The sequence below is a fragment of the Theobroma cacao genome, chromosome 5 (assembly GCF_053813885.1).
Source record: "Theobroma cacao isolate CCN51 chromosome 5, ASM5381388v1, whole genome shotgun sequence".
In the NCBI taxonomy this organism is placed as follows: Eukaryota; Viridiplantae; Streptophyta; class Magnoliopsida; order Malvales; family Malvaceae; genus Theobroma; species Theobroma cacao.
The window spans coordinates 4,284,197-4,294,607 of record NC_142643.1 but is presented as its reverse complement, the minus strand read 5'-3'; the positions used below and the strand labels follow the sequence as shown (position 1 = coordinate 4,294,607).

The 10,411-nt window shown below is 36.0% G+C and overlaps 1 protein-coding gene across 1 annotated transcript; it reads right to left on the bottom strand.

Annotated features, from left to right (window-relative positions):
• Positions 1-1,719: 1,719 nt before the first annotated feature.
• LOC18598108 (cactus-binding carboxy-terminal, cactin) lies at positions 1,720-7,862 on the bottom strand. The gene is made up of 13 exons (XM_088806846.1): positions 7,440-7,862; positions 7,268-7,359; positions 6,835-6,934; positions 6,653-6,724; positions 6,466-6,528; positions 6,245-6,385; positions 3,898-3,993; positions 3,268-3,552; positions 3,042-3,180; positions 2,804-2,946; positions 2,549-2,725; positions 2,177-2,443; positions 1,720-2,063 (listed from the first exon to the last, which is right to left on the bottom strand). The coding sequence occupies exons 1-13, from the start codon at positions 7,755-7,757 to the stop codon at positions 1,944-1,946; spliced, it is 2,013 nt and encodes a 670-aa protein (XP_088662972.1). The 5' UTR covers positions 7,758-7,862; the 3' UTR covers positions 1,720-1,943.
• Between the last annotated feature and the right edge of the window lie 2,549 nt (positions 7,863-10,411).

Sequence of the window (10,411 nt, the reverse complement as noted above, 5' to 3'; positions counted from 1 at the left end):
TAAATCTGCTACTCTTGTCTAGATGAAGAAAATGAACATGTTCTAGAATCACACAAGTCAAAAGTAGCCAAGATGTGATCCACATTTTCGACCAGACGCTTAATTGTCCAAGGAATATTTACTTTTATTTTTCTTTTACTGAGGATGCCAGCTGCCTTTGTATAACCCAATTATTGTTTCCTCAAGTCCTTCCATTTCATGAGAAAGGAGTAGTTAGCTCAAATTAATTATCATTTTGATATCTAAAGTGATCATTCAATTTTATCGATATATTATAAAAAAAGATTCTATTCTCAAATCTCACAAAAAATAACTATTTTATTATCAAAGAATTTATTTGATAAGCGATATTCGAATTCAATTTTGAACATAAAAAAATATAAAATCAAGTAAATTTAAATAAAAAAATCACACCTATCAAGTATGGAAAATATATAGATACTTGAACTATGCATGTTTTATACATCATAGCACAAACCAATTCTAGTATTATTTTTTTTAAACAGGATCATACTTCACATGCCATACCGTGAAGAAATGCGATTGGTTATTGACCTTTTTGCCTTTGACGTTCTTGGGTGGTATCATTAGTAAGGACAAATGGGATTAGCAGCCTTCACCCGAAAGAGCATATTGGACAGGGTACGCCATGTTTTTCTTCCCTTGGTTCAATAGAACATGGACACCCGGAAAGGTTTATGAAGATGCAAATAAAGATAAAAGGCCACTTTTTTTCGAGAATGGGGTTAGTCAAGAGCAATACAATTTGCTTCCTATGGTGTTTGTTTGTGATGTTCCTATATTTTCCACTGCTTCCTGGGTGTGGCAATTAGCAATCATGCTTAATTAAGTTCTAATTTCATTGCCACTGTCTAAAGTGTTATTTAAAAGCCTTCCAGTCAACTCATTATAATAGCTACAATTGTTTAGCAAAGTGTCTTTCACAACTATTATTGATTACTAGCAAAGCCAAGTCAACCAAAGCCCTTTACTAAATGGCCAAAACACTTTGAAATTTGTTGAAAATGCACTATGCTTTTTAGCAACAATCTGTTTGATTTACCCTTTAATTATTACCAAGAAGCAAAGTATTACATGTAATTATCAAAGTTGATGAGACAAAGGCAAGACATAAGCATGACATCCTTGTCCATTGAGTGAAACTAATAGCCACCAATTGCTTTTAATATTGGAATCTCTTGGGAGATTTTCTTTCTTAAAGTATTGAGTAGTTTACTGGGAGGAGAACTGGGGGACCTTTCCTTAATAAGGAAGGCCCCCAACAAAAGTACTCAAAAATTCTCCTTCTTTGGAGTTGTAATGGGATTTGTCTTCCATTCAATTCCCACATACATGGGCCCAATACCAATGATGTGGCGATGCCCATTCATGTCCCCCCATTTTCTAATGAATAAAAAGGAATGACTCGTAAATAAATACTACCATGTAATGTAACTGCCGACATCTGCCAATATGAACATTTATATGTATCAATAGCCTAATTATCCTGCAAAAATACAAGGAAAATAACCTGATCAAAACAAGGGGGGAAGATATGATTGTTTGACAGACTGGGAACACATCTTCCAAGGACTGTGGTATTGTTAAGTTACTTATTCAAACATGTCGAAAGACAAGCAACTACAATATAAGAGTCCTAATTCAACGTCCGATACCAACAAGGACATGAGTTATCACTTCAATGTTTCAGACTGAAAGTGGTATCTGAGGGCAGAGGCCAATGGAAATATATTACTCAAACTGAAAGTGATGAGAAGAGGAAAAATCCAGCCCACTATGGGGGAAAAATGAGTATAGTTACTATTCACATAGTTTTTTTTTTAGTAATAGAACAAAATCTGTTACATGAACTACTATAATGGTTATCTTGGGTTAGGCAGTTGAACAGTTTCAAATGCCGAAGTTGCAAAAAAAGCAACATATCACCTACGGTAGCGATAGCGCTTGAAGTTAAAATATACATGCAAAATTCCGCGTTCGAATGTGCATTTAAATCCCTTCTTATGAGAATACTCCCACTCTTTGTTTACAATCCGGAAAGCCTGTGGAACAATTGCAAATGAGTTAGTAATTTACTTGTGAATAAACATCTTGAATAACATTTACAGATGGCTTAGTGGTTTGGTCATGATTAGGCTAATCGAAGTGAACTTACAATGTCCTCGTAGGGTGGCCCAGCATGGAACCTTATGATGCATGTCTCTGTACTATTTCCATCCTTCTCAATAGTAAATGCAGGAGCCTTTGTCTTGTCGACAAGGTCTGGGTAGAAGATATTAAACTTATATCCTTGCACGATTTTAGGAGGTGGATTGTCATGATCATAATGGGTCTGGTTGTACTTGTTCCACTCATATCCAGTGTGAACACGGTTGAAATATTTTGGTTTTCTAGGTCGGTATTTGTCGTGCCACCAATACACCTGTACCAATACATATTAGTTGACTTCAAAAGACTAAAATAGAGAGTGGCCAACTGCCAATTCCCAATTTTATTTCAATGAGAAAGGGATGAGCGGTTAAAGCACCTGCGAGTCCAAGTTTACTTCAGCACCAGAGCCAAATACTGCATCTCCCTCCTCCATTGCTCCCATAGCTTTCATGGCTTTTAGCTCAAAGTTATCTTCTGAAGGGGTAGGTTTTGCCGCCATAGCTTCTTGCATCCGTCTTTGCTGCTCCTCTAACACAGCCATACGTTTCCTTTCCTGTTAACATAAAATATGGTTAACCATAAAAACTACTGCTTGCATGCTCATTAAGAGGCAATAAAGATATTGAGTTACCAGCATAGCCCTGTCCTCTTCAGGGTCAATAGCTTCTTCATTTTCATCACCATGCAACAGTTCTGGTGAAAATGATCCAGCCTCCTCTTCCACCTCATATGTCTCTTCTTGTAGTATGGGTTCTGGAGAATATGTTTCAACATCTACAGAGGAAAGAAAAATTAACCAACTGTCCTAGGTTCAGAAAATCTAAAGATGAAACCATTATATGCCATTGAGGCCTTGACTAAGCACATACCTTTCACATCATGATCACTATCCTCCTCTCCAGATCTTAAACCATGATGAGATTCCGGTCTATCTTCACCTTCTGAAGGTTGCTCAAGGCGTTGTAAATGTTTACGCAGCATTTTAGCATGTATTTCCTTCAAACAGGCCTGTTAAGACATAAACTTGCACGTAAGTCCCAGACAAACATCATGAACATAATAAGAACACCATGAAGAAGAACCAAACAGAAGTACCTTTGCTTTGAAAATATGAAGACGTTTAAGAACAGCCTCCCAATACTCAACAACCTTTGCCGTGCCAGTACGCATCTGTGACTCAATCTGGGATTGTAATGCCTCCAGCTCATGATGGGTCTTCCCTTCCAAGAGATTCTTGACATCTGCTTCAATACTAGAATGCAGACCTCTTTCTTCTACCAGCAACTCTGCTGGAGGTTCCTCCCCACGCACCCTAGCTCGATCAAGTGCATCCTTCTTCTGGGCTTCAGCTAACTCCCAATCACATACCACCATAAGCGCCTATGGAATTAAGCATACCAAGATTTTGTCAAATCACTTCTATAAATAAAATGCATTATAAATAAGACAGACAAGGGAGCATACATGAGAGCAATAGGGACAAAGAAAAAATATTCTAAGGGACGTGCTTTACTACTCTCGGTTCATCAAACCTGCAATTTTCTTCTATCCAGGGCTGTTATGTTTTACAAGTTCGAGGGAGCATGGAGGATGAAAATTTCAAAAGTAAAATTAAAATAATAAATTGCCTGATAAAAATCTTCACAATAGACACACATAAGGGGAATGATATCCAAAAACAGTTGGCTCTGTACAAAGCGTGAATAAAGAGGAAAGGGACAATACCTCCCAGTACTCTATGTGTGTTGGAGTTGCCCTGTCCAAATCAAGATGCATTTTGATGTCATCACGAAGCTCTTCCATCTCTTTGACTGTCAAGCCCTGAATCAGACACATCAATACCAAGGTCAATAACAGTCACAAATAAAACTACTAAATGTACAAAAACAGTTTATAATCAGAATACAGCAGTCAACTATAGTTGCATAAATGTGTTGGTCGACAAGAATGCCATGGATCCGAACTGTTTCTTACCGGACATCAATAGCAGGAGGTTATCGCCATTATGTGAAAACATTATTTCCCCGCTTTTCCCCTCCAGCTCTCATTTTATGCACGTGGTTCCTAGCTTTGGCTTTATTGTTGGTAATGAGGAAAAATTAAAATTTTGGGAGGATGAATGGATCAAAGGACTTAAACTCAAAGACGCTTTTCTCCGTATCTTTGCTCTTGCCTCTAATAAAGATGGGAAAGTAAAAGACTATGGACTCTAGGAAGGAGAGAAATGGATGCGGAGGGTGGTGCTTAGGAGACATCCTTTCAGATGGTAGAGGGGTCAACATAGTGACTTCTTAAGAACCATTGAAGAGTACCATCTTCACAGAGACTTGAAAGATGAGTTGGTATGGAAAGATCAACCTAGTGGGTTTACACTCCCATAGCTTACTGTAGAAAGGTGTTAAGCAGTGTTGGATCAAGAAATAAGACCACACTGTGGAAATGGGTGTGGGGGACAGCTCCTCACAAAGTGGAGGCATTCATGTGGCAACTCATGCATGGAAGGACTGCTGTAAAGGCTGAGCTTCTGCAAAGGGGTCTTTTGAGTGAAAATAATGCCTTATGCAGCCTTTGCAAAAACAACATCAAAACAGTTGATCACCTGTTTGTCAATTGTGACAAACTCTGGATCATTTGGTACTCATGCTGTAGGCAACGGGGTGTTACATGGGTTATGCCAAGAGGTATAAAAGAGTTGGTTGTGATATGGAATGCAACATGTCTCAACAACGGAGATAAAAGAATATGGGTGCTGACCCCTTTTGCTATTTCCTGGACCATATGGCTGTATCAAAATGATGTTGTTTTTCAGAACTCATGCTGGAATAGCAAACAGGTATGGGACCTCATTCACCTGAGAATTGCAACATGGGCAAATGCCAACTGGCCCAATCAACATGGATCACTGTTGGATGTGTACAGACATCCAAACAGCCATGCTATTCAAAACACAGATACCAGGAGGAGTGCTGCTACGAAGTGGAATAGACCAATAGGGCAGAAACTTAAATACAATGTTGCCGGGCCGGCCAACGGCAGCCAAGGGGAAGCAGGTATTGGTGGGATGCTAAGGAGTGAGAACGGTGTGGTGCTGGCTAGATTTTCAAAAAATATAGGTATTGGGGACTCTACCCTTGCTGAAATACTTGCAATACATGAAGCTTTAATCATATTTGCCACATCGGTCTAAGTTGGAAAATTTTCACTTGTCATTGAAAGTGATTCTCTTAATGCCGTGAAGTGGGTTAAAAGTCCAAATGATGCCCCATGGAGACTTAGAAAATGGATTTTACATATTGAGAGTTCAAAGAAGATGGTTGGGGATTGGGAAATTTGTCATGTTTTAAGGGAAGGAAATAAAGCAGCTGATAAATTGGCTAAGGGAGCAATTCAAAGGGTCCCTGACCTGATGGAAACCAGTGATGACTTAGAACATGGGCTGCCAATTGATATTGAGTAAGTTCCCCTGGCCTTCCTTCTTATGTTGCAATCTCTGTTTTGGCCTTATCTGTTGCAGTACTTCTGATTTAGATTTATCTGAACTGCTGTCTGCTGTGTGGATCCAAAAGATTTTTTATTTTTGAATGTATATAACTGTGGGGTTTTGTTACTTGATGTGTTTATTCGTTGCTATGGGATCTTCTTGAGAAGGAATTTCTTGTTTCAATGGGCAGTGGGTTTGATTCTATAGGTAACCAGTAGCTTGCTTTGTGTCTGTTTTTGCAGTCTTTTTGGATTTTTGTAAGCTGTAAAGAGCTGTTTCACTACCTAAGTGGTAGACTTTTGTAAAGTTATAGTGAAATGATAATTTTCTGCCCTTCAAAAAATATATATATATAGCTGCATAAATACTAAGGGTCACTAACCAATTATGGTTCCATTGAAGTGAGGAACTAGAAACAACACATAACTATACTCTAGTAAATACAAGCCAATTAAAGAGAACTCCCATAGTCTAACTATATTGAGCAAACTGGTCTTCGGTAAAAGAATCTTTAAATTGCTAACTTAAAAGTCAAAGGTATGACAAATTGTCAACTCAAAGAAAAACAACATTGGAGGGAGATATATTTACCTTAAAAACCATGTATGGTTCATTTAGCTCTATATCCATATCATCTGAGCCATTAAGGTGCTTGGACAAAACATCAATAGACTTCATACGGCCTTCACGCAATCTAATCTCTGATCTGACTTTGCTTTGATCAAAATGAAACTGTAGATAGCACATGTTACTAACCAACAAACTTTAGATGGAAGAGAAAAAATAGTATCAACAACAACTCAGAACCATACCTCCTCCTCTTTCTTCTCCCAATCTTGGAACTCAGCTCGAGCACGTTCTCTAGCTAACAAAGCCTATAGGAAGACACACAGGTAGCACACCAAAAGACATTTAATATCAACAAAGAAAAAAAAGCAAGAGTTTAATGCTTCAATAGGTAGCAACTACTTCCGTACTTTCCAAGGAACCAAACTTTACCATTTCTTCCTCATGTTGTGCTTTCTCAACTGCCCTTTCCTCTCTTCTCTTTTTAACCTTTTCAATCTCAGCCTAAAACATGAATTTTAATAAGAATTGATGAAAAAATAAATCTGATGTCACAATCATATGTCAATATGTTTAATATTGCACAAAAATAATCTTAACCTATTCCATCTTACCATTCTTTCTTTCTGTCTCTTCTTCTCAGCTTTCACTGAAAAAGTGTCCAACGGTACTCCTTGGGCAACATCACGCTCAATTTTCTTCCGCCACACAAATCTATAAACCACATGAAATCCCATTTATATTCAATATAAGCAACCCAATAAAAAAATCATACCTACAATTCTCTTACTAGTTTAGTGAAGCTTGCAGTTTCAAAGACTTTAAATTTAATACACACAATTGCCTGATCAGTGGTAAAGTAAGAGGTACTTCACTTGTGCCAATTAGCAAATCTTTATAATCCGCAAATTTTGAAAATTTATTGCTTGCCTGGGTTCTAACACTATAAATTTTCACTACTAACAATAATAAGTCATTCATAAATATAATAAAATTTGGGGGGCAGGGGGGGGGGGGGGGGGGGGGGGGGGGGGAGGGAAGCCTTACTTTTCGTTGAGATTTGAATCACCAAAAGGATTTGAATCATTTGAATAACCCGACACTGTTTGCGCTTTCAATTTCTTCGCAGCTCGCATTGCCTAATTAAATTGATCAATTATTAAATCACCGAAAAATTCAAAATTTCCGACCAAAAAATTAAATGAAAGAAAAAAAAAACCTTCTTTTGAGCTTTCTTGGCCATATATTCAGCGATTTCCTCCTCCGTGATGTTTCTGGAAGACCTCTTCTTCTTACTATGGCCTCGATCGCTTCCTTCGCTGTCGTCACCGGAAAAATCATCGTCGGGGTCATGGTCGCGACGGCTTCGGCTATGGCTATGACGGCTGCTTTTGCTTTTACTGCGACGACTTCGATCCCTGCTACGTTTGCTGGAGCGTTTGTCAGGGGAAGATTCTGGTCTGTCGGTCTCGTCTGATTCGGACTCCGAAGCGGAATCGTCGTCGGATCTTCTTTTGCTTCGACTGCTTCTGGCCATAGTTTAGGGAAGGATAGGGTTTTTGATTTTGCCAACCAACGCTCAAAAATAAAATATGGATCCCGGCCGCGGTTCGGGTTTAACGGACGTTGTTTTTGGATTATTTATTTCCATCCGATTTAAACATTTGATTAAGTTCAAAGTATCCGCAAGTCCTTCCATTATAAGTTCTTGTTTAATTTAGTTTCTTTACTTAAAATTTAGTTAATTTAATTATTATATTTTGACATTATATACAATTGAGTCCTTATGAATAAATCCATGCATTGACTACTAATAATGTTAAGATAGTGCTGACATGGCAGTTACAAGGCACTATAGAAAAAATTTATTGAGTAAAAAAGAACTGGTCATGTGATTTTTTTCTTCTTCCTCCTTTATCCAAAATTAGGCCGGTAGAATTATTTAAAGCATATTTAGTTTTGTTCTACCATTTTAACTTTTATCTTACTCTCGGATGTGTACTAAGCAACAGAAAGATAACATCCCAGTACTGTCGCAGCAATAATAGATAATCCTGCATACCAACTTAAAATTAAAGTCCTTTGGATTTTATCACTGTAAATAGTTAATTTTGATTATTACTTATTTTTAAAAAATTATTTTATAACATAATATTCTATAAAGAAAAATAAAAACAACTTTTATAACTAAAGTACTACTTCACGTAAGAATAACTAATAATAAGTAAAGTATTATTTTATGTAAAATAATTAAAATAAATAAAACGCTATTTCATGCAAAATAATTAAAATAAGCGAAATACTATTTCACACAAAACAATTAAAATAAATGGAGTACTAATACATATGGAATGACTAATACAAGTAAAAAAATTATTTCGTGCAAGATAATCACTTTACACAAATAGTAGTGAACTCAACTCGTAATAAATAGTAGGATTGATGGGTTATTTTCATCTTGAGATATTTCAAAAAGTTTGACTTGGTGATTCAAATATAGAGGTAATTGAAGTGTTCCTCTTAACTTTTTTTTTTTAAATATAAATGTTTCTATTTCTTACTTGTTCTCATATACCTATTTAGGTATACTCTTTTCTCTTGTATCTGTTCACGTACACCTTTTTCTTTTAACTTGTTCTCGTATAGCTTTTTTTGTATATCTCTTCTCTATTACCATCAATTCAATAATAAGTTTTATTACATCCAATTACTTCAATGGTCTTATAATGAGTTTTAAACTATTACTCATTATATGCTATAGAATCACTATTTTAATATTCACATAATGGGTTACAATAATAGTTATTCACATTAAAGTAAATAAACACTATAAACTCCATATGGACCCTTTTATCAAACTTCCAAACTTGAACCTAAACTTAAAGTAGATAAAATAAATAAAATAAAAATAAAAATTAATTTAAATAAATAAATAAAAATGTGTTTACACTCCGAGAGCTTTTCCTTAGTATTTAAGCATTTGAACTACCAATTAAAGACTTGAAAAATGGTAATGTCACATCCCATTTCTTAGAGAGATCATGAATGGCACATGGATCTAGACGAGCATAACTTGTTAGGCCCAAGTAAGCCTTTTATCCTAAACATCTTTAAACATTCATCATTACAAGCGGAAGCATCACATAACATCTACTATCATACATTTCATCATGCATACATTTCATAAAACTCATTACACAATTAAGGAACTTCTCAACTTAATTGTAGAAACTCAAAATTTTCATATATTTCATCAAGTGCCACTGTCTCAATGCACAATAACATTAAACATTATCCACACCCTCAAGTGTCCATACAAGCTCTCGAGCTTTCATCATAATCTCATACATGCCATAATCAATGTAAAATGCCCAAATATCGACAATAATAACATAACATGTTCATAGCTTGTAAACATCAACATAAGTAAAGATCGACTCATCAACAAAACATGACTCAACCTCTAGGTTGCAAATGATTGCTAAATTACCTACCAAAAAAAGAACGAATCACTTCTCTATGACACTGGCTACTATCAAGTGCTATCTGCTATCACTAATCTGCAAACAAAAATAATTGGAGAAAATAATGTGTGAGTTACAAAAATTTCATGAGTGGATATGAGAAAGGGACAAGCCAGGGGACAGGAGTATTTCGTAAAAATGCATATGTAATCTCATGCCATTCATAAACAATTTAAACATAAGGTTCGTGGAACATGGTATTTAAAAGCATTTAAAATAGCATTTTTGCATGAAATCAAGTTTATATAACCTTTTGAAACCTTTTTGCCTTTGAAAATCTTTCAAACAAATCAAGATAAATAATTTCGTGACACATCTATCGTTAAATGAAGCAAAATGCTTCTCGTTGCATTCTGTCTGTTATCTATCGATAAATGTTTTACATTTATCGATAGATAGCCTTTGGAATTTTGTTTTTGGGTCAAAATTCTATATTGCTGCAATTCCTCAAGTCCTTGTACTCTTGGGACTATCTTTAAGGCTCAGTTCACTTCACCAAACTTATTCTCATGACAACATAGAGTGTAATCATAATCAATACTCAAATGAATTTAACACATAACATTTCATAAAAGCATGACAGTCATAACATTCCATTCACACTAACTCACACGTTCAAGTATCACAAATCATTCGATGTGATAGTTTGTCCCCTATCAACCTTAGG

Bases quoted from the DNA above. Each gene is read 5' to 3' on its own strand.
- LOC18598108 (XM_088806846.1), bottom strand. From the start codon at position 7,757: ATGGCCAGAAGCAGTCGAAGCAAAAGAAGATCCGACGACGATTCCGCT. The intron at 3,994-6,244 runs GTAAATATATCT...TGTCTGATTCAG, and splicing joins AACCATACATGGTTTTTAAG to GGCTTGACAGTCAAAGAGAT. The intron at 2,947-3,041 runs GTATGTGCTTAG...TTTCCTCTGTAG, and splicing joins TAGTGATCATGATGTGAAAG to ATGTTGAAACATATTCTCCA.